The sequence below is a fragment of the Emydura macquarii genome, unplaced genomic scaffold (genome assembly GCF_026122565.2).
Source record: "Emydura macquarii macquarii isolate MOO-44397 ecotype Brisbane River unplaced genomic scaffold, CSIRO-AGI_Emac_v2 contig_1790, whole genome shotgun sequence".
Classification (NCBI taxonomy): Eukaryota; Metazoa; Chordata; order Testudines; family Chelidae; genus Emydura; species Emydura macquarii.
The window spans coordinates 24,488,195-24,516,004 of NW_027131927.1; the positions used below are offsets into that span (position 1 = coordinate 24,488,195).

The 27,810-nt window shown below is 42.9% G+C and overlaps 1 protein-coding gene across 1 annotated transcript in view; it reads left to right on the forward strand.

The window, feature by feature from the left end:
- LOC137159027 (probable E3 ubiquitin-protein ligase HERC6) overlaps positions 1–27,810 on the forward strand; it is a 40,005-nt gene that overhangs the window by 2,003 nt on the left and 10,192 nt on the right. Inside the window, exons 2-15 of the mRNA XM_067557164.1 lie at positions 9,636–9,795; positions 12,875–12,951; positions 14,505–14,732; positions 16,032–16,126; positions 17,038–17,165; positions 18,094–18,239; positions 19,433–19,506; positions 21,518–21,645; positions 22,338–22,397; positions 23,698–23,791; positions 24,660–24,849; positions 26,219–26,367; positions 26,465–26,581; positions 27,278–27,388. Of these exons, the coding sequence (XP_067413265.1) occupies positions 9,636–9,795; positions 12,875–12,951; positions 14,505–14,732; positions 16,032–16,126; positions 17,038–17,165; positions 18,094–18,239; positions 19,433–19,506; positions 21,518–21,645; positions 22,338–22,397; positions 23,698–23,791; positions 24,660–24,849; positions 26,219–26,367; positions 26,465–26,581; positions 27,278–27,388 (1,757 nt within the window). The remainder of the gene's footprint in view (positions 1–9,635; positions 9,796–12,874; positions 12,952–14,504; positions 14,733–16,031; positions 16,127–17,037; positions 17,166–18,093; positions 18,240–19,432; positions 19,507–21,517; positions 21,646–22,337; positions 22,398–23,697; positions 23,792–24,659; positions 24,850–26,218; positions 26,368–26,464; positions 26,582–27,277; positions 27,389–27,810) is intronic.

Below are 27,810 nucleotides of genomic sequence, written 5' to 3' on the forward strand. Positions count from 1 at the left end.
CTTTAATGATGTGTTGGAGAGATTTTAGCTGGGGACTGTAGGTGATGACCAGTTGGGTTCTGTTGTTTTCTTTGTTGGGTCTGTCCTGTAGTAGGTGACTTCTGGGTACCCGTCTGGCTCTGTCAATTTGTTTTTTTACTTCTCCAGGTGGGTATTATAGTTTTAGGAATGTTTCATAGAGATCCTGTAGGTGTTTGTCTCTGTCTGAGGAATCAGAGCAAATCCGGTTGTATCTTAAGGCTTGGCTGTAGACAATGGATCGTGTGATGTGTCCAGGGTGAAAGCTGGAGGCATGAAGATATGTATTGCGGTCAGTTAGTTTTCGGTATAAGGTGGTATTAATGTGACCATCCTTTATTTTAATTGTAGTGTCCAGGAAGTGGATTTCTTATGTGGACTGGTCCAGGCTGAGGTAGATAGTGGGATGGAAATTATTAAAATCCTGGTGAAAATCTTCGAGGGACTCTTTCCCGTGGGTCCAGATGATGAAAATGTCATCAATGTAGCGTAGGTAAAGAAGAGGTGTTAGGGGATGAGTTTTGAGGAAGCGTTGTTCTAGGTCAGCCATAAAAATGTTGGCATATTGTGTGGCCATGCGGGTGCCCATAACTGTGCCACTGACTTGGAGGTATAGATTGGCTTGAAGTAGTTGTGGGTCAGGACAAAGTCACAAAGTTCAGCTGTGAGGTGTAACATGATCATCAGGGAAAGTGTTTTTGATGGCTTGTAGTCCATCTTTATGTGGAATGTTGGTGTAGAGAGCTTCTACGTCCATAGTGGCTAGGATAGTATTTTCTGGGAGATCACTGATCGATTGTAGTTTTCTCAGGAAGTCAGTGATATCATGAAGATAGCTAGGAGTGCTGGTGGCATAGGGCCTGTGGAGAGAGTCCATATAGCCTGACAGTCCTGCAGTGAGAGTGCCAATGCCTGAGATGATAGGGCGTCCAGGATTTCCAGGTTTGTGGATCTTGGATAGTAGAATAACCCTGGTTATTTAAAAAAAAATATAAAGCACTGCCTGATTTGGTGTATTGTTCTTATCAAATTGCATATAAAGCAGGCAAGATGAGTCAGACTTTCTGCAAGGAGAATGCTGTCACTAACCAAAGGTTATGTGTTCTATAGTTTTTTGTCGCCTTCCTGTGAAGCGTCAGAGATGGCCATGGCTGGATATGTGGTGGGCCAGGGCTCTGAGGGGATGCTGAATATTCTCTCTCAGGTGCTTGGCTCACATTCTTAGTAATTCTAACAGATCACCATATGTGGGGTCAGAAAGGACTGTCCCCCAGGTCAGATAGGCAACCCCCTCCCCAGTGCTAGTGCCATTTTCTGCAGCATGGTGTGTGGGTCATTTGCCAGGATTATCTGGGTATTTCTCACTGAATTCGTTTTCTGCCATTGCAGAGCGTCGGGCATTGGTGCAGCCCTATGGCATAAAATAGTCTAGTCTGCTGTGGGCTTGTAGTACCTTGGTCCAATTTTGATTGTTAGTGTGCAGGTGCTGGGTAGTGGTGGATTGGTATCTACAGATAGTCAGACTAGATGATCTGGTAGATCCTTCTGTCTTTAAACTCTGTGACTCTTAAAAAATAAATAAATAAATAAAAATCAAAAGACAAGAATTCAAAATCATCCCATACAGAACAACATGAAGTTGCTCAGACAAGTGTGCATCCACCCTCACAATAAGATTAAAAAAAAAATTAACAAAGGAAAAGTGTTTATTTAAAAATGAGACTTTGGGTGTAAAGCATAACAAAAAAAAAAAAGAAAATATTTCTTTATAAAAACATATTATTGATGTTAACGAAGCAAAAATATGTCAGGCGTTATCAATATCTGAATCTAAAGCGATCCCCTGAGAAAATTCTTATTTGACTGACATAGCTAACTTCTTGGCATCATAATCAAAAAAAGACTGCGAGCAGCCTTCTCTGCATGGATTTTCTTCGCACACTTCTGAACAGCCCGTGTTATGTATTTAAACTGTTAGCTTTTTGCATAACTAGATTTTTAAAAATTGGTTGAATATTATTTTGAATACACATGAATTACTACATGGAATCCTCCCTTGTGAGAGCTGGTGCTTTGGTGTGGTTTCCAATTTCTTTTGATACCAAGCTATTATCCTTTATACACAAGTTAGTCACTTCCTTCTAACTTAAAGGAGGGTGTGGAACATTCCATAGTCAGACCTAATCAGCTTTTATAAGGTTTTGAAATGTTTAAAATATTTATTACCAAACTTCAATTTGTGGGAAAAAATTGGTTCAGATGTGGTGTCCAGTCCTTACACTCAGTTTTGTGGACTACTGTACCTTGTAAATACAAAGAGCTACCACTTTCCTTGTTCAGATCTTCCTATATTCGCAGTGTTTCCATGATGCCACAAGAAGCAAGTTACTAATAATAATTCCTAGACACAGACTTTTGTTTAAAAGAACTAAGGATGGTTGTGTTGGCATTTTCTTGCTGTTCAGGGGTTGTGTTGGGGGGAAATGCCAAGTTATGGAACACCTTTTAACTGTACCCAAGAGGCCACACAGTGCATTTTCTCTGACTGACAGTCTCTGCATCCTCCCAGGGAACTACCTTTTGCTTTCAACAAGATAAGCAACTGTTCTACCAGGGCTGCCAAGTGGGGGTTAAGCAAAGGGGGCAATTGCCCAGAGGCCTGGCAATTTAAAAGGGCCTGGGTCTCTTCCTCTTGCGGCCCTGCCCTAACTCCATCCCAGGCCCCAACTGGCCTTGCCACGTTGCTCCTTCCCCCCTCTACTTGGCCTCTGCCCTGTCGCCAGCTGCTTGCATCCCTCCTCTTCACTCCGCTTGCCCTGCACAGCTGCTCTTTGCATCCCTCTCCTCCCTCCCCCGGCTCAGCCCCTCCCCCCAGCTGTTGCCTGCTGCCTGAAGGAAGGGGGAATGTGGAAGAGAGGAGGGGGATGACCTCGAGCAGTGGGGACCAGCAGACTGAGTGGGGCCAGACTGTGGGTGGGGTCTCAGGCAGAAGAGGTGGGATGGGATTATTCTGCCTTGGGCTCAGAATTGCTGTTAGTGGACCTGTGCACTACATATGTTTTAGTAATCTCTCTCACTGTATAATACAAATTACAACCCCAGAATATCAGCAGATATTCAACATTGACCTACATGCACAGGTTAAACCTGAGGCATGTTATGTATTTGTAGGAGTAACGTGAGGTGATAATTAAGGTTTTGTGTTAGACTGTGCAGATAACTTGGCCCAGGAGAAACAGACCTGCATGGAGCAGCAGCAGAGAAGTGCAAAAATTAGCTTCAAGCCACTTTTTTTCACCTTTCCAATTTCCTGTGATTCTGGCAAATTAGCCCCACTTTAGGATCTGGCCCCAAACCTCTAAAGTCTTTTGCATTGTCCAGTGTGTTCTGTCTTCTCTGCATTTGTCTTTTGGTTTGTACACTCTTCAAAGCTTGGATTATTTTTATCTCTGTGTCTTGAACAGCCCCAAACACACTGCTAGTACTTAAATAATACCTTTATTATAGGTTATTTTCCAGGTAATACAGCTTCTCTAAAATGGCCACTCCCTGCTGGCTCCCAGTCTTGTCTCTGGTTCTCACAGCCCTTGCTTCTTTGCTGAGGCTCTTGCCCCTCCAGTGAATGGCCCCATCATCGCCACTGCATGTCCTGGGGCGGGGCCCGCAAAGGAGAGGGTGGCCAGGTTGGATCTGGGCCTGGGAGAGGGCTCACCCCTGTGGGAGGTTTCCTGTCCCCTTGTTACCCCGCCCCTACCCCCTCAATTCCCGATGCCATCGCCCTGGCCCCGCCCCTGCTGGCCAGCCCTCCGCCAACACCTTGGAGGGCTGGGTGCTCATCGAGGGGAAGCGTGGCAAGCAAAAAAAAGATCAGAACCTCTCCGCCAGAGCGAAGCAGGTGGGTTTTTTTCTTAAGATGAACACAACCATATTTTTAAAATAAGTTAAGGATCACTACTTGCCTCTTTTCCCCCACCCCATTCAACCCATTACCCCCAACCCAACACATAAAAGAAAGAAACCCAGCAACCACAGAACCAAAGCAAGTGCTGCTAAATGGCTCATTGGTTACTATGGCAACCAGCTCCACTCCGCTCCAGCTGCTTATCCCGCAGTCCCTCTGTCACCCTATTTTTAGCTTGAAATGAAAGAACGAGCGAAGTCGGTGGGGTTTTTTTCTTAAGATGTACGCAACCATATTTTTAAAATAAATTAAGGATCACTAGTGAGTCCACCAGTTGAGGAGGAAGCCGCAGAAGTGAAGAGGCCCTTTTCGATTCCCCTGCCCCCGCCCCCTCCCCCGCCCCGGGAGGCCTTGAAGGGAGTCGCCCCTGCCACCTTATCATCTGTACCCTCTGTCAGAGCTGAGGTGGCTGCTACCTCGGCTTCTAGCAGGGTGGCCACTGTGGTGGTGGAGGGGGACTTCAACGCCATCTTCGAGAAGATCTGGCCGGCCCTGTTCTCGGATCACCACCATGAGAGAAGCTGGGGCCAGCCTACTGGCATTTTAACAACAGCTTGCTGGAGGACCTAGGTTTCGTGACATCCTTCCAGGAGTTCTGGCTGACCTGGCAGGAGCAGAGGGGCGCCTTTCCCTCCGCATGGTGCTGGTGGGACATGGGGAAGGTGCACGCCCGGCTCTTCTGCCACAACTACACTTGGGGGCCAGCCGGTGGAGGGATGCGGGGATAGAGCAGCTGGAGCGGGAAGTCTTAGAGCTGGAGAGGTGTCTGGCTGCCAGCTCCAAGGATCCATCCCTCTGCAGAGCATGCAGGAGAACGGGAGAAGCAGGAGGAGCTCCAGGTCCTTGAAGACCTTCAGGCTTGGGGTGCCTTCGTTTGATCCCGCATCGGATCACAGCTCCCACTTCTTCTATGCCCTGGAGAAATGGAGCGGGGCAAAAAGCATGTCACCTGCCTTCTGGCAGAGGACAGCATCCCCCTCACGGATCCGGCAGAGATGCGTGGAAGGGCCAGGGCCTGCTATGCTAGACTCTTCTCCGCAGATCCGACCGAAGCCACCGCCTGCAAGGCACTCAGGAACAAACTCCCCATGGTCGATGCGGGTGACGGACTGGCTGGAGCTACCTCTCACTCTGGCCAAGTTCTTGGAAGCCCTCCTTCTCGTGCCCACAAATAAATCTCCGGGCATGGATGGGCTGAGCATGGAGTTCTACCGCATGTTCTGGGACGTCCTTGGCCTGGACCTCACCATCATCTGGGCTGAGTCTGAAGGCAGTGGAGTGCTCCCCCTCTTGTGCAGGCCAGCCATCCTCACCTTGCTGCCTAAGAAGGGGGACCTCTGCGACCTTTGGAACTGGTGTCCTGTCTTGCTCCTCAGCACGGACTATAAAATCATAGCCAAGTGCATCTCACTGAGGCTGGGGCCCGTGCTGAAGGACATGGTCCATCCCGGGCCATACCATCTTTGAAAACCTCTATTTGGTCTGGGACTTCTTGGAGCTTGGGTGTAGGGATGGTCTGTCATTCGCCTTCCTGTCCCTGGACCAGGAGAAGGCATTTGACAGGATGGACCATAAGTATCTCCTGGGTACCCTGCAGGAGTTTGGCTTCGGGCCCCATTTCGTGGGCTTTTTCCAGGTGCTGTACACCTCCGCAGAGTGCCTGGTCAGACTCAAGTGGACCCTGACCAAACTGGTCAGCTTCGGGCAAGGAGTGTATCGGCTGTCTGCTGTCAGGCCAGCTGTCTGCTTTGGCCATCGAGCCCTTCCTCTATCTCCTCTGCCAGAGGTTGACGGGGTTGGTGCTCCATGAGTCAAAGCTGAGCCTGGTCCTGTCAGCATATGCCAACGACATACTCCTTGTGGTCCAGGACCCGGGTGACTTGGTGAAGTTGGAGGCCTGCCTGGCTGTCTACTTGGCGGCCTCCTCTGCCCGGATCAGCTGGGTCAAGGGCTCTGGCCTGATGGTAGGGGCCGGGTGGCCCTCCCACCTGCACTTCAAGCCATCCAGTGAAGCGCAGTCCACTGCTCTGTCTGGGCATTTACCTTTCTGCCACCCATTCCTCCCCATCACAGAACTGGCACGATTTAGAGGGCAGGGTGTTTGAGTGACTGTGGAGGTGGACAGGACTGCTCTGATGCCTTTGCCTTTGAGAGAGGGCACTGGTGCTCAACCAGCTAGTTCTGTCCATGCTCTGGCACCGGCTCAACACCCTGGTTCTGTTGGAGAAAATAAACAGGATTCTATGGGAGACACCTAACCCTCCCGCCAACAATTAAAAAGTGTCTAGGTCCCCCTTCTGCATCTATCGTCGGAGTAGTCAGGTGAGTAAATACCAAAACTCAGACTAAAGCAAAACAAGGAACAATTTATTCAGGGGGCAAATAACAAACGAGGGGTCACTCGGGAATTTAACAAGGTGGAGCTTAACTCCAGATTCTTTCCCAACTTAAACCTAAACTACCCAAGCCCAAAGTTAATAAGAACTACTTAAGGTCTTTTTTCACCTTCCTGGGGCATTGTTCATGACTCCCAGGATGAGCTAGGAACTCAGGATCTGATGATGGACTCAGGACCACTGCAGGTAGGTATGCTGATCTTCTTGTGTGGGGGCTATCTGTGATGTTCTTCCTAGAGGTGTCTCTTCTTCTCTCAGCGACTCCTGCACATGATGACACCTTGCTGCCTCTAGGGCAGACAGCCCTGAGCTGAATGGCTCGCTATCATTTACAGAGTCCTGTTGCCAGGCAGATCACACTCCTTTCCACCTTACCTTTCCCGCCTTTTTCCCAGAAAGGGCGGGAAACACTGGGGAAGAAGACCTCCAAGATGGAGTCCTAGTTGTTTTTTCATCAGTTTAAACATTTCATTTAATTAACATAGTAATTCCCACACTGAGGATTTTACTCATAAGGAACAGGGAACATAACACGAGGGTATTCTCAGCCCAACAGTCCCATCCCCGAGGTTCCTGGCCTACCTCCAGAAAACGATTCTGGAGTTCTTTTGGCCAGGACTGCACAGGGTCTCTGCAAGGATCCTGAGTCTCCCCCTGGAAGGAGGGCAGGGTCTGTGCCGTCTCCACAGCCGGGTTCACACCTTCCGCCTCCAGGCCCTGCAGAGACTCCTTTATAGTGCAGGTAGTCCGTCTTGGAGCCACTTGGCATACACCTTCCTCCACCGCCTCCGAGGGCTCCGATATGACCGGCAGCTGCTTTAATCTCCATCCGAGAGGTCTTCGACGAGACTTCTCCAATCTGCCAATCTTCTACCAGGACCTCCTCCAGACCTGGAGGCTGGTCTCGGCCTCCAGGTCTGTTACGGTTGCTGAGGAGGAGGCCCTCCTTGTGGAGCCCCTGCTACACAACCCCCAACTCCATGTGCAGGTGGCAGAGGTCCCCTCGGTGTGACAGAGGATGGTCCTGTCAGGTGTCACCAGGATCGAAGGCCTCATGAACTACAACCGGGTGGATCCCCAAGCGCTAGCTCGGCGCATGGGGCTCTCCACCCTTTGAACCCCCTGGCACGTACTCCAGGAGGTGAGAGCAGCCTTGCTCCCTGCTGCTTGGGTTTATCTTGAGCGGGTCCTGCGAGAGGGCATTCCCCCCACCCCCCACACAAGTCCTAGCCCTCCGGAGCTTTTCATCGGGCCACGGCCCCATGTGCCCCTCCAGCTGCCCTCTCCCCACGCACTGAGCTGGCTGTTAGACTTGCAGCTGGCCCGTTTCCAAACTGCACCCAGGGACCATCTGTAAACGCTCGTGCTCCACACCCTTCATTTCCTCAGCCTCGTGTCCCACCCAGACACCAAATGGTGGGACCTGATACCACCTGTAGAGGGCGAGGACCGCCAGTGGGCCAATCTCTATTCCACACTAACTCCATGGCCTGCTGGGGACATCAGCTGGTGGCTCCTTCACGGAGCTGTGAGCACGGGTGTGTACTTGGAGCGGTTCACCGCTTGCCCCGATAGAGAGACCCTGGTGCACGTTTACCTGGAGTGCGCCAGGCTGCAGCCCCTCTTCTGGCTCCTCCAGAACCTCCTGCTGAGGTTCTGCCTGCACTTTTCCCCACACCTGTTCCTCTATGCACACCCCATCCAGGGTCCCACAAAGTTGCAGGAACTCCTCGTCAATCTCTCCTAGCACTGGCCAAGGTGGCCATCTATAACACCAGGGAGAGGAGGTTGGCTGAGGAGGTGCTCTGCGACAGTGAGGCCTATTTCTATTCCTCCATCCGTTCTCACATCTGGGCAGAGTTACTCTGGGCAGCATCCGCTGACTCCCTCGATGCCTTCTGAGAGCAGTGGGCGCTGTTCGGGGTTCTCTGCTCGGTGTCCTCTTCCGGTTCCCTCTGTTTGACCCTTTGACCTTCACGCCCTTTCCTGTTTTCTCATTTAGTTGTCCCCCAAAATCAATTGAATCCCAGATCCAGTGGCTCCTCCCCTTAGGCTGGGGGAAGGGCCTTTAGCAGTGGGCCCACCCACTTCCCGGAATTCAAATAGTAGTAGCCCTATCTGGTAGCCATCCAGTCTGAGCCTGTCACACTCCTTTCCTACTCATTGCTTCCTTTTCTTTTTCTATTGGGTTCAGAAATAAACAGAGCTGTTCCCCTGTGAATCCATTCCTTTCTTTCCCTACTTGCCTCTTATACTTTCCTTACAATTTCTGTCTTTTTTTCCTACTCCTGGAACTGTGTTGCATTTCTTCTTTCCTTCGTTTATTGCTCTTCTTGCTGTCTGGATCATCAAAGATCCATCTAAAGCAGAGTTGTGTTCTGTTAACATTATTATAAATACATACTTTGAATCTAGATATTTACAACCAGGTTATAACAGCTTTATAAAGCAAAGCAAATTTTTAGGTTCAAAATCAGGACAGTGGAAGGATTGTCTCATTGCTGTAAGTCTGGATAAAAATAGAAATTTATACAAAGACAATTATTTGGCTAATTTCTTCCATGCCCCCCCCCCCCCACACACACACACACCCCTTTTCTCTTTTTACTGTTTGTAAAGCTATTCAAATGTTAGTGCTTTGTCCATCTCAGCCTACTTTCTGATTTTTCCTGCATTGAAGTCATAATCCTGTGCAAAAGCTATCATTGTCTGTTCTTACCAATACAATTATTGCTACAAAATTGGTTTTCTGACTTGTTTCCAGCATCAAAGAAGAGGAAAAGTCTCACAATCCATCTTTTCAAGTAAAAGTGCGATAACCTTGGTAATTAGTTTAATTAATAAAGAGAAATGAAAAGCTGTGAAAGGTGAAGTACGATTTTAGACTGATCTGTTTAAATGTTTCCTTAGTATAAAAGTTCTCTTATTCTGTGGTACTGCCGTAATTTTTTTCTCCCTGTGGCACATTAGTGTTAAGAGTCAGAAACCTGAGAAGGCCCATGTTTTTACTCTGTATTAACCAACTCACTCAAGGTCCTGTGTCAGCTTTGATCTGTCCAGGAGAGGGCGGAAACTCCATTTAGAGCCTATTAATGCTACTTCTTAATTAGTGGGAGGAATCACCAATGGCTTGTGAATTTCTTGCCCCAGGAGCTGAGAGTTGCTATATGGCTAATCCTTTGTTGTTGGAAGGTATGGTTTGTATGTATCTTTTCTTTTTGTAACTTCTGAATAACTGTAATTTTTTTCCCCACCAAAAGAACAAATTCAAGCTTTAGAGGCACAGATTATTGTTCATGTGAGCTGTGGGAAAGAACACTCGCTGTCTGTTTGCAACAGAGGAAAGGTCTTCTCTTGGGGAGCTGGGTCTGATGGCCAGCTGGGCACTGGAGAATTTAAGGAACAAAGATTAATCCCGAAGTAAGTAGTCATTTAAGCATAATGTTTCAGACAGTATGGTCCCCATTTGTGCACATCACCAAACCACTCCAAAATCTGGCACAGTTTGACATTGGTCAGGACTGGAACTGGAAAGTCTGAGAGATCAGAAATGAGTTCTGTGGGGAAGTTTGCAGAGCACTGAATCTCACTTAGAGCTGTCTCAAACCAGGTCTAAGAGTATTGAGATGCTGTGCATGATTTCCCGCTCTTGCAGAGCATGTTCTTTACTTACCCAAACACAGCATTTCATCCACAAATTAAAAGAAATCATAGAGACAAAATTATTATAAACGAGGGGTTAGACAGAGTGGTTCAACATCACCTGAATTGTTTGCAGCTTGTTTAAAAGAGTTTTTTCTGCTAACTATATTGGGTTCAGCATGCCTGGAGAGAGAACTACCTGAGGATTTTAGAATATTTTTTTTCAGGTGCACTTACAGGACTGATAGAACAAGGAGCAATGATCTCAAGTTGCAGTGGGGGAGGTCTAGGTTGGATATTAGGAAAAAGTTTTTCACTAGGAGGGTGATGAAGCACTTGAAGGGTTACCTAAGGAGGTGGTGGAATCTCCATCTTTAGATGTTTTTAAAGTGCGGCTTGACAAAGCCCTGGCTGGGATGATTTAGTTGAGGTTAGCCCTGCTTTGAGCAGGGGGTTGGACTAGATGACCTCCTGAGGTCCCTTCCAACTGTAATCTTCTATGATTCTGACTTACTTATAAATATCAGTACATACACACTTGTGAATATGTGACCAAATTGAAGCTCTAGTGTAAGTGGGTGTCCTTCCAGTGGAAGTCAAGTGCCAGAGCAGGATTTGCCCCTGCAATTTTTTTATTTCACACAACCCTGTTAGTTGGTCTTGTAAATTACATTTGTTCTAACCCCCGGCCGAATGCCAGATCAATGCAAGTTACATTACTTTACCAAATATTCCTTTTTCTAACCATCTTGCACCTGACATGTTTATTACATGACTATTGAATGGTATACAGAAAGGTAAAGCACAAATAGTGTGGCCATAAACTCTTCATTATTTTTATAGCAAGTATATATATCAGTCTCTTTCTTTCCTGTTTAAGCAGAATTGTCATTTACCTCGCCTTCCCCTTTCCCCCCTCTTCCCTCAAAGTAGGATGCATCTAAGACCAGGTCAGCTACTTCAGCTCCCTTTATCTTGACTCAGGGTTAGGCTGTGCAAGAAGTGTGGGGAACAGGTCTCAACTCTCTTGCAGGGTACACCAAAAATTCAGGATCAAGTTCTAGAGCTTAAGTTTTGTTGTCATTTAGAAGCCAATGCATGTCATGTAAAACAAAGCTATTCTGGGACCTTTACTGAGCTGCTTTAATGTTCAGAGTTAGATTTGGATTATGCCCCCCTTTTGAATCAGGTGGCAGAAAAGTCTATCCGCTAGCACCTCCCCTTCACTGGAGGGGTGGAAAGAAGGGCATAGTGGCCAAACAGAGCAGCTCCAAAAGTGGATGGCATTGTCAGGAAGGAGATATGGCAATGATAACTCAGTGGGAATCCCTGTGGGAGGATGGTGCCTCTCTCTCTGACCTTAATTCTTTTCTTCCCCCACATTACTCCCCAATAGAAGAACATTAGACCTCTCTTCACCAGCAGAGAAGCAAACAAGTCCTCGGCATATCAATTTCTAAAAAGTCTATGGATGTTATAAAATAGTCACTAACATCCATACACCACTGTAGAAAATCACCCTGATTAGACCATGATGACTTTTTGGTTACATGAAAAGCTGGCATATGAAATTCTGAGGCCTTGCTTAACTCAGGAACAAAACATTCCCATCCTGTATCAGATGAAAATCTAACACTTTTTTACCCAGTTTTTAATGTTCTTTTTCAGTCTTGTAAGACAACATTTTTGATTTAATTATTTATTCCCCACTGCACCCTCCTATGCATGCCCTTTCTAGCTGCTTATTGGGCATGGGTGTAGGAAAATTGTAAGCAATTTATTAAAACTAACATTTGAAAATGATGTAGTGAAAAATATTGGGCCCATACTTAAAAGCACTCTGCACATGGACTTAAGTGGGAGTTTAGCACATGAAATAGACCCAGGTCTGGATAATTTTATGGCGTATCAATCATGGCTCCTCAAGGAAGTCTGTAGAAGAGACAGAGTGAGGGTTTTCCAAAATGTTTTGAAAATCTCCAGTGAACTTTGTTCTACATGCATAGGCAATACCAACAGAGGATATTTGGAGATCGCTATTTAGAAAAGAAACCTTTATAATTAAGAAATAGGGTGTGTGAAATATGCCTTTTAGGCCCTTAAAATTCAGACAAATAAAAATGGGTTTTCAGTAGAGTACCAAAAAATCTGACCTATAAACAATCATCATGCTAAATTTCTATTTTCTGTTCCAAACAGCTAAGACACCAAAGCCCTTTAAAACAAAACAAAAAAACTTACAGCATTTTCTCCGTTATTAAAATTTGTTTGCTTTTTGTCCCATCTCCCCTCGCCTTTGTAGTAAAACAAACAGCAGAACAATATTTGTGTGAGCTGTCTAAAGATATTCACAGTTAAGCAGAAACCAGACCCAGAAAGTTTCACTCCTACAGGTGAAAGTTTGACAAAGTTCTAAGCAACTGGAAAAGTCCTTTTTAGCATGGACATGTTTAGGGAACCTTAACTTTAACTATAGCTATGTCCTCCAGCTATAATGCTTATACATGGATATTTTTGCTGTCAAAAAGAAGTTACATTGCAGTGGATGCATAAGAATCCATTCTGAATAATGTTAAAATACAGTGCATGTTCACCTGTGTGTGAATATCATACAGCTGAGTCACAGACAAATTAAGTCAGTGTCCAAATGACACTTTTATATGCATCTGTCCTAAGTAGTGGAAAAACAACCTATTGCAGAAAACTCTGGGTAATAACCAGGCAAAGGTAAAATAGAGACTGTACAGAGTCAATGTTATAAAGTATAATATTATATTATGTGTTTTCTGAAACATAATTGTGTTTTTCATATGATCTAGAAGCCAGGTTAATTTGATTATTCTGTTATCTGCTACAGAAAAATAGATGGTCTTTCTGCTCTCAGAATAATACAAGTAACCTGTGGGCACTATCACTCGATGGCACTGGCGCAAGGTAATACACATTTCATTTTTCAATTATTTCCAAAGTACAATGCAAACAATTCTGTTCTTTGGTGTAGCTAATTTATACGTAAGTCAGATGTTAGGTTATCCATTACTCCTTTACCAGAAATTATTAGGATTAATCATGTTTGCTATGGTAGCGCTCACAGACCAACCTAGAATGAAGCCCCATTGTGCCAGATACGATGCAAACACAGAGTAGTTATACAGTCCTTGCCCTGAAGAATTTACAGTCTGATAGCTGAGACAGATAAAAGGAAGGGCAAAGGGATGCAGTATACAAGCAGAGCAATCAGTGCGATGGGGACAAATGTCAACTTATCTCTTTCTGTTTTTCTTACAGCCCAAATAATGCCCAGTACTTCATTTCTGAAAAAGCTGAATGAGGCTAAGTTAGCCATCACTTAGTTATGCTCACAAATGAGTTGCTAGTTATGGTTTTTGTGTTAGTTTTTGTCCATGATGGGAAGGCAACCCTTCTCAAAACTGGTATTTAGATAAGAAAATGTCAAAAATCTTCTCCAGGTTTGTTTTGGGAATTGTTCATTTGATAGCTAAGATCCACCTTTAATAGTAAAGAGATGAACGTGTCCCGTCTTCCTTCTCTCAGTGAGGAACCACAATTCCTGTTATATGCAGTGAGGCTTCTTAAATATTCAATCAACTGTTCAATGGTCTGTTAAGACATAGGTGGTGTCAGTCCAGTTTTGTAGTGGAGATGTGTCCCATAACACAATCTGCTACTTCACTTGATACTAACTGGTACTTAAGACAGAGATGCTTGAATGCATTATGGACACTCAACTACCCCTCACCCTAGGTATGGTTCTCTCTAGATCACATTGATGGTGGGGTTGGAGGAGAAGAAGCTTCCTCTGTTGTTGCCCATTCTGTACTTGTTCTGTGGCTAAGCAGAAGGCATTGGGTTCCAAGGCTGTCAATCAGGCACTTGTCATGAACACTCCATTAAATATATGCATTTGGAGTAGGATGTCATTTTAAGAGAGTGGTATTTTATTTTAATGTATAAGCTCACTAGCACTTTACTAGTAGAAGGGGACACTAAGAAAAATATTCTCTGTTCATTATTTTTTAAATTATTTTATATTCATATGAAAAACATGACAGTTTCTGTGAGCATATAGGACTATCTGACTCCTCAGCTTTGGATGCATTAGGAATCTACAGATACTAATTTCAGTTTGTTACACAAACAAGTTGTGTAAAATTATTCTGACTGTCCACATAGGTCACGCAGCTCCAGGTATTTGCCAAATCACAAGCATGATAAATAATGTGTATGTGCCAAATGCAGCTGTGATTACAGCCCACAATCATCAGGGTAGTGTGGGACTTAGTGATAGCAGAGTTCACCCCTATGTGTCTTGAGTGAGTGGTAAAACTGCCCTCCTCCTTGGCATCACATTTACATCAAGGGCATGATTTTTCACAGCTCTTAGTGAGCTAGTTAGTGAACATGTCGATTTAAGGTGTGTTTTCTTTTTCTTTGTTTCTCTCTCTTTTTTTTTTTTTTTAATAAAGATGGCAGAGTCTTTTCTTGGGGACAGAATAGCCATGGCCAGCTGGGCCTGGGTAAAAAATTCCCCTCCCAGGCCAGCCCACAGCACGTCACATCTCTCAATGGGATCCCTTTGGCTCAGGTTGCTGCCGGCGGGACACACAGCTTTGCCCTGTCTCTCTCAGGAGTTGTGTATGGGTGGGGAAGGAACAATGCACGGCAACTGGGATTAAATCACGCTAATATAAAAGGTAATGCTATCCTTTCATTTTTCAAGGAAACTCCACCTTAATTCCTGATTTCCTGTCATTGTGTAGACGCCCCTGAGATAATGGGATGGCCTTAGTCTGTTTGCTAGAATGAACCACGACTAGAGCTAGATGAATACAAGGGGGAAAGGATGTGTGAACGTTTGAATGAATTTGCACCATGTTTGCCTTCTGTGCGTGTTCTATCAAATGAGTTTTTGGGAGGAGAATTCACCAAAATAGCAAACTTTAAGCAAAAATTGCAGAATGTTTGCAGGAAACACATTTTGAGTTCATATTCACACTGGAAACCGGATTGTAAGAGCTTTACCTACCCAAAGAAGGAAAAGAAGCATACCACATTGCCAATCAAAACAGTTTGGATTTCTAACATTGAACTCTCTCAATGTCCCCTGTACAAACAAGATACCATGAAGGAACTATTGGCAGAAATTATTCAGTGAATCATGTGAACAGCAATTAAATTTGAGAAAATGGCATGTGTTTAGACAGGAAAAGATGAGATGATTGACTATTCAGCCACCTATAACCATAACAGTTCACAGCTTGTATAATGGGCCCACAGATTAGGCAGTTGTGGAGGCACCAGCATTTTTGGAAACCAGAAAGAATGACCAATACAATTCAAAGCTGATGGTATAAAAACCAGCAAAGTAATGTGGCAGTATTATACTTAAAAATTCTGGCCAGGCTAACAATATGCAATTTCTGTCTGGATGGAAATATTGATGGCTGAATATTTGCAGAGAATCTATTAGGTCAGATTTAACCTGAATGGAATGTGAGGTTCTGAGGGAGTGGGGGTGGTTGTTTTGTTTGGTAATCTGGATGTTTAAGCCTGCACCTTCAAGCCTCTTTTAGTTTTCTTGTTCAGCCTTTAAAATTTCTCACTGTGAGCCAAATCTATGGTCTGTCTGCAGATTACAAATCCAAAACAAAGACACAAACTACAGCTAGTTTGATGGCTTACAAATGCAACTTCAGCATGGCCTAGAACAAAAATTCATCTGTTTCTACTTCTGTGCATCACACAAAGCACTTACATTCCTTGCACTAGTTGCATCCCTTACACTAGCTGTAGTAGGTGTGTGTAAATTTGAGAAGACTAAAGCACAGGTGATTTCTCATCTTACCCTTAAACTCCCCTTCCCTTTTAAATACACACACAGTTAGATGGTATGAAATCTGAGGGCAAGATGCTAAAAAGCGGGGTCAAGGTAACCAAACGTTTGGTGGATAGTGCCATTTCACATGCTATAAGAATCTGTGCTTCTCCAACAGAGAAAGTCTTCAAACCGTATTCGGTAGCTGCTCTGAAGACTATTGGTGTGATCTATGTCAGCTGTGGAGATGAACACACTGCAGTCCTCACTCAGGTATGCTCCAAATCCTTCTGTGTGATGGACAGCCAGGCCATGAGAGTTTAAAAGTGTGTGTGTGTGTGTGTGTGTGTGTGTACACATGCTTAGTTGATATGAGGGCACAGCAAGGCCTAAGGGTATTTGTTTGAAATTTTTTTGCGCGGGGGGGGAAGAATGTGAAAGAAGACCTGAGCAGTGCTAACCTTGTGTGAAGATCTTAGGCCTCATAACTTTCACTGAGGCCTATGGGATGTTTCTGTGTTCAAGGATGTCAGGGTTGGACATTGCTGCTGTCTCTGACATTGGAAACCACTGTTGAGTGCTTACATGAAACAGAACAAGGGCCACTTAAGGTTATGAGATCCAGTCTTGCTCCCATTATACTCATTGACCTCAGTCAGTATAGGATTGGACCAAATTTTTTTTTCTAATAACAAAAGCTGTTTTCTGAAAAATGATCAAAAATAAATGGAAAGCACATGAAGTAAGAGCAACATCCCTGCACTACTTCTGAGCTAGAAATATTCTCCAACCAATCAGTGCATCTGTTCAGCAGGTTGCTTCTCCCTGGATCAGTGCACTTGTAATCCTTGTGTTTTTAATCCTCACTAGTGGTTGCTCCTTACAAGAAGGTAATGAATCTGTCTCTTCCAGACAGCGAACTTAGCCCTTTACCTCAAGCAGCAGAGGTTCGTGCTTTTGGTATGTGATCTCAGGTTCAAACCATGCCGACAGCCCAAACTGGATTAGTTACATGTCCACTGTAAATATGATACTTCGTTGGTTTCACTTGTGTGTGGCTAGATTGTATCATCTTTTCTCAACAGTCTTCAGGTTTTCTTCTTTTTTTGTTGGAGCGGATAAAAAAAATGATGATGTGAAAGTTCCATAATTGTACCAAGCTAAATTCGCTTCTGTTTCAACAGGATGGCAGTGTGTTCACATTTGGAGATGACAGTGCTGGACAGCTGGGACATCGCTTTTCAACCCAGATGCCTGGTCCTCAAAAGGTCGAATGGCTAGATGGTCCGGTTTCCCACTTAGCATGTGGAAGGTGTATATTGTAGCTTGTATGTTTTCATAGTAGTCACATTTTTCAAGGGAAAGCAATATTGTTTTCTAAAGGAAGGTAGACATTTTTTTTTTTTTTTAAACCAGGTGTTTGCATATTAAAAGCAAATAACTATTTCAATATAGAGCTAAAGTTCCAGAGTTAATTCACAAGGTCAATTAATGCATAAGTTACCTTCCAGTTCTGTTGAGAACACAGAGACAGACAATTACATTAGGTGTTTGCAGCAGCCAGTAGAAACAGAATTTTAGGGTGAGATTCAACCATCGACTGACTGCTCTGCATTTCTTCACTAACTGTAAGCAGCAGTAAATCCAGCTGTAACTGGTCTGTGAAACTGGATTTATTGCTCCTTCACATCACTGGAAGGATGCAAAGCATTCAGAATATTCCAGTAAAGCTGGCCCTTAATGTATAATTATAATACAACTTGCATATGCAGGTTAGATACTCCTGAGGTAGTTCTGCTGTCTGGGTTCTTTTGTGGATGGTCTCTATATAGCAAATGCTAGAGGGTTCCGAGGTCTGATGTATGCTGTAATATGACACAAAAATAATATAGTAGATATTGCTCTTCATTGATCTCAAATTGTTTTGCAAATCAAGGGTCAAGCTGAAGTCTAATAGGCCTGAGTCAGTAAATAGGAGTATTCTCATTTTGCGGATAGGAACACTGAATTACAGTGCAACTGCGACTTATCAAAAGTCAGACAGTGAGTCAGTAGTGCTGAAGAATAAAGCCCATTTTGTCTGATTCCCAGTCCTGTGCTCCAACCGGTAGATGTCCTAGTGGATTTGTACAAAGTGCCTTTATAACGCTGTTTTACCATCAGCTGACTTATTGACTGGAAGAGAGAACAGAGAGTTTTCTGTAATGGATTGGTAACATGTTATCTCTTCTTTTTGGCAGCTATCACACCCTGGTCTACATGTCTACTTCTGGGCAGATTATATCTTTTGGACGTGGTCCCCAAAGACACATTGAAAACGGAACAGCCAGTAACCAAGGGGAGCAGACACAGAACTTTGACATCAGCAGCCTGGTTTCAGCTAACGGTACTGATTATAAATGGAAATATGTTTCTTTTATTTCCACAGTGCACCATGAATCTGTGGAACTCATGGCCACAAGAGATAACTGAGGTCAAGACCTTTAATTAGATTCAGAAAAGGATTTGACATTTACTTGAATAACAAAAACATCCCAAGTAACATTAGATGGTATTAGAATATCTATTTTTAGAAAGAATATAAAGCCCTTACGCTTCAGTGCATAAATCTCACACTAACATGGGCTAGGGAGAAACAGATGATTCCATTCGGCCACATTTGGAGTACTGTGTCCAGTTTTAGGCCCCCCCCACACACACACACACACACACACACCACACACACACACACACACACACACACACAAAAAGGATGTGGACAAATTGGAGAAAGTCCAGCGGAGGGCAACAAAAATGATTAGGGTGCTGGAGCACAAGACTTATGAGGAGAGGCTGAGGGAACTAGACGTGTTTAGTCTGCAAAAGAGAAGAATGAGGGGGGATTTGATAGCAGCCTTTAACTACCTGAAAGGGGGTTACAGGGAGGATGGAGCTACTTAGTGTTCTCAATGTCAGTAGATGACAGAACAAGGAGCAATGGTCTCAAGTTGCAGTGGGGGAGGTCTAGGTTGGATATTAGGGAAAAGTTTTTCACTGGGAGGGTGGTGAAGCACTGGAATGGGTTACCTAGGGAGGTGGTGGAATCTCCATCTTTAGGGATTTTTAAGCTGTGGCTTGACAAAGCCTTGGTTGGGATAATTTAGCTGAGGTTAGTCCTGCTTTCAGCAGGGGCTTGGACTAGATGACCTCCTGAGGTCCCTTCCAACTCTAATATTCTATGATTCTATAACTGTAATATAGTAATTCCAAGAAACAGCAAATACACCATGAAAGTATTTGTTGTGCCTCTTGCCTATATTTTTCTGTAGCATCAACTAGGGTCCAGTCCGTAACATGCTGAGCAACTCCTAGGCATTTCTTAGACCTCTCAATTCCCTTTGACTTTAATGGGGCCTGAGGGATTTTGGCACCTTGCAGGTCTGGGGCCAGATCCAAAACCCACTGAAGTCAATAGGAGGACTTGCACTGGCTTCAGTGGGCTTTGGATCAGTGCCTAACGTACAAGAGAACAAAGCAGCAGCATAAACAGCAGCAGTAGAAATTGAGGATTTTGGTTTGATCTGATTGATATTCTTGTAGATCTGTCGGGCGTCCGGGTGAAAATGATTTTTGCTGGAACATATGTCAACTTCGTCAATACTCTTCAGTCCCAGGTAGTGATATCCTGTCTTGTAGATTTCATTTAATGCATTTGTTTCAGAATAGTGGACAGAATTGCAAGCAGTTTCTCAATAACATGTTAACAAATTCAAGCTTTATTCATTTTAAAGTAGATATGTCATGGTTCTGGAGAAAGGGATTGGAAGCAATAACAGTGGCAGTTATTGGAAGCAATAACAGTTTTGCCAGGAACAAGCAAAACACAAATGGGAAAATGGTGATTTCCAGTTTATAACTCAGCCAAATTGGAACAGATTTATATGGGGCCCTAGGTTTATTCCCTTGTGAAATTTCAATCCTGCTGGCTGTAAACTATGAAGACATTAGAGGTCTTAATTAAGGTTCTGACTGTTTTTTATGGAAAGTATTATGCAACTTTAATATAGGGGTTGTGATATCTCCCCCTGTATATATATTTGCTCTTAATAACATTTTTCTAAAATCAGATTTTATGGGCCTGATCCTCAGCTACTGTCAATGATCATCACTACATTGATTTCAATGAAACTTTGCTGATTTGGCTTGAGGATCTGGGACAGTGTTTTAAGAAAGGACAATCCATTCCTTAATTATACTCAAGTATATGAACCAATTTTTTAAAAGGAAATATGTAACAAGTTTGTATTGCACAAACTAGTGTAGCACATAGAGAATGGTAGAAATAATAGAGTTAGAGCAGTAGGTGTAATTCTGACCATAATATTACAAGAAGGAAGTTGAGGTTGAAAAGCTGCAGTATGGGCTAATGATAAATTTGGTACTTATATTGAGCTTCAGAGTTCTGTAAAACCATTAACTAACCATAGCAACAGTGATAATTTATGGCCTCTGGTGTAGAATAGCAGTTCTCCATGCATGCTCCATTAATCACAAGCCATCCAAAAAGCCCTTCCTGGTAGTCTGCTGAATGAAATAGTTTGGAGCTAAGTGATGGCTGTTGGAGCAGGAGGAGGTCCAGGTGAGACTGGAAGTTTTCATTTAGAAACAGCTAATTTATCTGTGGTGGCTCAGTACGGAAAAGCCAGATGAGCAGAGAAAATCCTTCAGTCATCAATTCAAGGATTTCTCAAGCAGCTCACTTCAATCACCAGAAAATGTGATCCATAAATACAAAGCAGATCTGGAGATCTGCAGTGGTTGGTAGAAGACACTATGGTCCCCTAACCCCTCTTGCCCCCCAAATTTAACAATTTTAATCTCCAAAATCTAGTGAGTGGCTTTCTTCCTATATTCAGCTTTCTTCTTCTCTAGAACTGTGTCCAGATCATTTTAGGACTAGTTCTACTCATATGGAAGTCAATAGCAAAACTCTTATTGACTGCAATGGAGCATGGTTTTAGAATTGGTTGCTAACTCAAAAAACTTGTAGACTAGAGAAACTAGAGAATCCATGCAGGAGCTTTGTTTGTTACTACAATATACCTTAGTCCATGTCCTTTTTCATTTTACTAACTGTTGATAAGGTAACTACGAAGAGGAAAATTGGTGACCTTCAGGAGCTAAAATTAAGTTGTGAGGGATCTTAGGTACAGTTTAGTCTAAGCATTAGTAATAATGATCTTCTTCTGCTTCAGAACCAAGCCAAGAGAGTTGCACATGTTTATTTCTTGTCCTTCCATTAGGTTACAAAATGTAAATAAAAACAAAAATAATTGTAAACCGTTTTCAATTTGGGAAGCATCAGGGACATTATGATAGTACTCTCATCTTGTTTTGCCTTATCACTTTATAGACTTCCACATAAAATAAATTGATTTTAATGTCAGGAAGCCTATTACAAGATATAGAGAACTGGTAACTTCTCCACATAGCCTGTTGCATTTACCTGCCTACAGCAAATGCAGTGTCATCAGTTTTGAGCAAAAATGGGAGCAGATTTGATCAGACTAAATTGCTTTGTAAAAAGCTTATTTACAGTGATGGTTTATGATTTTTTTATACAATCATATGTATTTACTAAACTTAATCTTTTATTGTTGTATCTTTGCTTTGGTGTTATTTAAGGATCTTGAGCATGCACGTGGGAGCTCTTCCACAGATACTCTGCAGAAGATCAGCAGGATTGACAGGACATTGATAGATAAATGGATGGCAATGAATGATGGCACTGATGAAATCAAGGAGGCTAAAAGGTTGCTGACTACCACTTTTCTATGTTATAGGATAAGAAGACTTGTCTGTAGACGTCTTTACAGTCAGTGTACTAAAAACTTATTTATAAACTTTAAACAAAAGTAGGGTCTGCTTTTACTTCCCTTACTGAAACTGCTAGGCTCTTACCTAACCCAAAACATGGCTGTCCTACAATTTAGCCAGCCTTGTATGTGAACTCTCTTTGATGACAACCAGCCGTGATTAAACACTGTTTCTGAACTCTCTTCTTTGATCATTTTTCATTTAATCATCATAGACCTGTTTGCTGCTGAATGGGAATTGGAGCAGACTCTTACACTGACTGGAAAGACACCCTCTAATTTCATTTGGAGTCAGATTAGATTCTAAAGGTCTGATGCAAAAGCCATTGAAGTTAATGGAAAGACTGGCTTTGCTGGGTTTTAGATCAGGCCCTGAGAAAGAGAATAAAAATCCTGCAGCAAACAGCATCTTCCTCCAAATGAACAGACGTGTCTTAAGAAAGCATCTTTTGGCAGTAGAAAATTCATCATGTAAATAAGATAGACAGAAATGTGCTCTCTTAATTGCTTAAACAACAGAGTAGTTGCTTAAGATTCAAATTTGTAAATGTCTGAGTGCTTATACATTGATCAATTAAGAGGAATAATTGCTTAATGCCTACTTTCTTGTGTTATTGTTCCTTTTCTAGGGAAATAGCAGTGATATTTTCTTCTCCTGCTTGTTTAAATGCAAGCTTTTTAAAACCGAGGTAGGTGATGCTTTTGGAGCAATGTTTTGTTAAATTTAAACAAGAAGTTAAAATTGTTAATCAGCTAAATTATTAAGGGAAAACCCTATCCCTATAATGGTGGGAGAATGGTGAGGCTTAGGGGTGACGAGGGAAATAAGCAGAGCAGTGCTGGCACTTTTAAGTTTGAATAACTGTCATGTCACTGCGGGACAAGAAGAGTCTGGGTAGTAAAGGCAATCAGTAGTTATGATACACTTTGCTGCTTCTTTAAAAAAGGAAAACCATTCAACACACTGAATCCCCACCACCCATGCTAGCATATTCTTCACACTGCAGTATATGTGCTAGGTAGCCAAGGACCCAACCTACCACTAGCCAGCAGACCAGGGTTGTTGGCTGGCCAAACTACTATTTGACCTCAGCATTCTCAAGTGCTTGCTAAGATCCCTGACCACCTACTCTGTGAACATGCTTAGGGTTGTGTTGGAAAATGCTCTCTTTGTCCTCTTCCCATTCCTTCACCCTGGGCAGGGCAGATCTAGCCCATGGAATTTACCTGAGTTTCCTAAAGCTTGAATTTTAAAACACCCGAATAAGACTGGCAGAAACAAGCTGATGGCTGAGCTAAGATGTGCTCTCATGCTCTTTTACTTCACTTAGCAATTCTACAACTCTAAGGTTAACAAGAATCTTTCAGGGCTTTTTACAGAGCGACAGCAATTCTAAGCTTGTTTATAACAAAAAAACAGGTGCATGATATAGTTTTTGCTGATTTAGGGGACAGGATTAGTATTGTGCTATTACGCCTACAGAGTCACTGATTCAAATCCAGCTCATTAAAATAGTGACTGACACTTGCGACCATCTGAGGGCTGTTGGTGGCAGTGTGACGTGAGTTATTTCCCAGTGGACCCTGGTCCGTGGCACAGCTGGAACTGGCCCTCTTTTTAGCAGTCTCAGTAGAGTGGCCAAGGATTGAATGAGCACAAATTCTCAGCTGTCCTTTCTTACAGGTGATGCTTGGTAGAAGCACACTGACTGGGCATTGTGGGAAAGCTTGCATTGCCACTATCCATCCTTTAGATTAACCAAAAGATTCAGTTTCTAGGGCTGTCAGTTTGACACATTGCACAGCACTAAATTCTGAAGAAGAACCTTTTAAAAAATCAATACTTGCTAAATGGGAGAGGGCATATTTGGGGAAAAGATTAAAATAAACCCAAAAAACCCCTCAAACCAAAATGTAACAATCGAGGTGTATTGCAGTCTCCTTTTTGGTTGTATACAAATGATGTGTATTTTTTCCTAATCACCTTAGCTCTGCTTTGGAAGCTAATTGTGTTGGTGTTGATCTACAAAAGGCAAGGGAAGTATTTGATGAGCTAGCCAAAAAGGAGTGGATTGCTAACACGGTAAAACATCTTGCAAGTTTTTGTCCAAATCACACCTAGTGTATAATTTAATTTAACAGGGAGCTACTGATTAAATTGCTAATTAATTAACTTGCAAGGGAATTTTTCTTTGTGTGTATGTTGAAGACATGAGGTGTCATGCTGTCTGCCAGAGTTGCTCAGGACAAGCGTAGGATCTCAGCTCTGCTCCCTGTGCTATGATGTGTTGCAGCTGGATGTGCTAACACATGGACTCTCCCGATAGACTGTTAATTTCCATAAGCCTCTCACCTCCCAAAGACTGGTTCATTTACCAGTCCCTCAGAGTTCACCTTCTAAATATGAGCAATTGTTTTTAAACATAAAAATGAGGTAGCTAACAAGTATATGAGGGGATGGTGACCACTCTTTATCCCATATCTAAATCACCTTGAGTTTGGTGTAATGTCAAAAGTATTTCTATTGTTTAACAACATGATATTGAAATGGGGAGGTAGACAAGAAACAGAGCGGCAGCACAACTTCGAAATAATTTGGATAGATTAGGCAATTGGGCCAGTAAGTGGCTCACACAGCTCTGTACACAGAGCTGCAAAGTAGTACACCGGGGAGTCAGATTTAAGGCACACTTGATGATGTGTCTACTACAGCTCTAACAAACAAACCTCTCTCTTCATCTCTTTTTACCCCAATTTTAACGTAGATTATTTTTTATTTTAACTGCATTGGAACTCCAACTGCCCTGAATTTTTTAAACTCTACATACAAAACTCTTTTGCAAAGTTTCAAGTCCAGCAATATGCCAGGTAGAAAATATTGTCTGTATTAGTGCAAATCATACTCTAAATGCTTACTCTCCTCTACTTTTTTTTTTTTAAATTGCATACAGATAAATTCCTATCTGATAGTTCATCTGATTCCTGGTCTTCCACTGCATTCTGCTCACCAGGAGGCTTTATCTATTTTCCTTCTCCTGGCAGAATGCTTCGTGATGTTCAAAGAACAGAACTTGGAGTCTTTTGTTATGCAACTTGCACGAGCCATTAATAGCATGAGTGACCGTTCTTCAAACATTCTGGGTAAGGTTTTTTCACTTTGAGCATGAGGAGAAGCCACTTCTTGAGATAATAACTTCAGCACACATTGAAAAATGACTTAATTAGAGCATGGTCAACATGCTGGTGCAAACATACAAAGTGATAATTTTTGCCTCTTCACTTCACCACTTGTGGATAGTACTGTAGTCCCAAATTCTTCTATAGAAAATCTTTATATGAAAACTGCGTGTGTGATATATTTTTATTCTCACACATGGTTTTCGTTAGTTAGCCAAGGGTGCTAGGTTGCATAATCAACTAATGCAAACCCTAAAAAGTAAGGAAATAGTATATTCTACATTCCATCTACACTCTACTCATCAGCCCCTCTTCTCAATTATACGTGCATCTCTTCCACAACTCTCAGACCATATATCTCCACCTTCATCCTAAACAACCAATGGGTCCCCTTTATTATTATTGTTTGTATTACCATAGTAGTTAGAAACCCTAGTCACACAACAGGGTCCTGGTCCATGGGGCACTGTGGACACAGAATAAAAAAAACAGTCACTATCCCAAAGAGCTTACAGTCTACTTATAAGACAAGATGATTTAGGTGGATACAGACAGATTGGGGAGCATAGGAAACAATGAGACTGAATTGGTCAGCATGATAGGCAGTGGTCTCCATACACCAGTAGCCTTATTGTTGTCAAGGATTTGTAGGCATCTTGGAAGGGGGGTTTTAAGGAGGTTTTTGAAGGAGGATAATGAGCTGGCTTTGTGGATGTTTATGGTGAGCACTCCGAAGCCTGAGGGGCAGTATGGAAGAAAGCATGAAAGTGATTGTTTGAAAGCTTAACAGGTGGGCAATGGAGGCTGGCATCATGGTCTGATAGGAGGCAGGACTCAACCTTTTGATACTGAATGAGAGGGTAGGGTGGGCATAGGTTGTGAAGGGCTGTGAGAGTAAGGTTGAGTTACTTATGTTTGATACAATAGAGAAGATGGAGCCAGTGGAAGGACTCAGAGACGGGTGGTATGGTCAAAGTGGCGGGCTAGGAAAATGACCCTTGAACTCCGACCATGTTTATTGGCCTGGAGTGGTCATAAGTTCATATGTTAGGTTTGGTGTTGCTCTCCTCTGCTGTAGTTTGTATGTGTGTGTTATATGGGTGGGTGTAAATAGCTGAGATATGGGGTCTGATTGCAAATAATGGCTGCATTCTTGCCTTCCAAAACCACATGGCATTAAAAAATTCTTTGAATCCTATATCATTCATAAGAATGCTAGCTGAAAGATATATGTGGAGGAAGGCTGGAGCATGTGTGTTACTTTACAGATTCTGTTTTGGTGTCTTTGGCAGAGGAGTTTCATTTACATGAATATTTTTCCCTCATACTTCAGAAAAATTCTGGTCATCCTTGTCAGCATCGTTTTTGGACAAAGTGGTACAGATGTTTAAAAAGGCCGTGGTATCTCAGTTGCCATATTATGCCTTTCCCCGTTGCCGGGACACCAAACCTCTCCTAGAAGTGCTTGAAAAGCTGTACAGGGTAAGCATGTCTAGTCTGACTAGATGCATAGAGAATCAACGCTGCTTCTAAGCAAACACATGCATCTTAACATGTGGAAATTTTATTCCATTTCAAGGTAAACAAGAAGGCTAACTATACACTACAGTTAAGCAATTTTTATATAGATGAAATCTCCAGCACATTTATTCTTCAAAATGATGTAGCAAGGTGGCGCTCATGGCAAGCTACAGTTGTAAGTATGACATCTCTTGGCTATTCCCGAGTTTTTAAGGAAGGTGAATGGTTAAAATAAAGCAGGTGCTCCTTCATCTCTTATTATTGTAACAACTAGCATCCCCAACTGAAATGAGGGCCTGATTGTTCCAGGCACTGTACAGATGCTAAGCAAGAGACAGTGTCTGACCTGAAGAGCTCACAGTCTAAATAGATGAAACACACAAAAATATGGGAGGGGAAATAGAGACACAGAAGCTTGAAGCAACTTGCCCAATGGCACCTACAGGTCAGTAACAGAACCAGGAATAGAACCTTGGTGTCCTGATTCCCAGTCCAGAGCTATAACCACTAGAATCTGTTGCCTACCTCTGAAATTTCTAACCTTAATATTAGCTTCATATTGTAGCTGTCTTTTTTTTTTTTTTTTTTAAAGTCAGGGTTTAGTTGCAGAACCTGGTTGGTGAGGGGGGAAAAGGCACCAGGATCTGCACATGAGGCACAGTGGCTAATCCAAAGGAGTAGAGGAGAGCTATAATTCTCTCTGTTCTGGTGACTCCTGGGCAAGAAGGGGAAGGAGACTTCAGTCTTGCAGTGCCATTTCTTTTGGGGGGAGGGGGAGAAAAGGGGGAGTAATGAGTTAAGAGTGCAGTAACTGAGATTTACCTGTTTTATTTTTAATTATTCAAAAGATATGTACCATTCTCATTGGTAGAATTCTTGTAACGAAGATGACGTTCCCATCATATTCTGCCGTTTTCCTTTTATCTTTAACTTGGTTTCCAAGATTCAAGTATTCCACTTTGATTCATTTTTCCTGCAAGAGGTATGACCTGGTCTCTGTATACTCCTGAAACACAGTCTAGTTTGTTTATGTGGCACAAGTCTACAATGGCATTTCAACCCTATGAGCATGTGCTAAAGTGAAGGACTTAGAATCTATTCACTTTTTTCTCAAATCCAGTGGTTTGCCATAGTTCTTTCCGTCATGTTTTCCTGGAAAATGACTCTTTTTTGATATGGAGTTGATTCACATTCTTGTCTACCTTTCCTTTTAAAAGAAGGCCTATTTATGCTATATGACATGAATACCAGTTCCTCCTAAAACACTGTTTCAAATGAAGGAAAATGGGTGTGCAATGCAATAAATTAGTAGTTAGAGTTGGGCAAATGTCACATAGAGTGGAAAATACTACTGTCTATGGAGGAGAAGAATGTTTTACTCATTATTAATGCAGTATTTTTTTA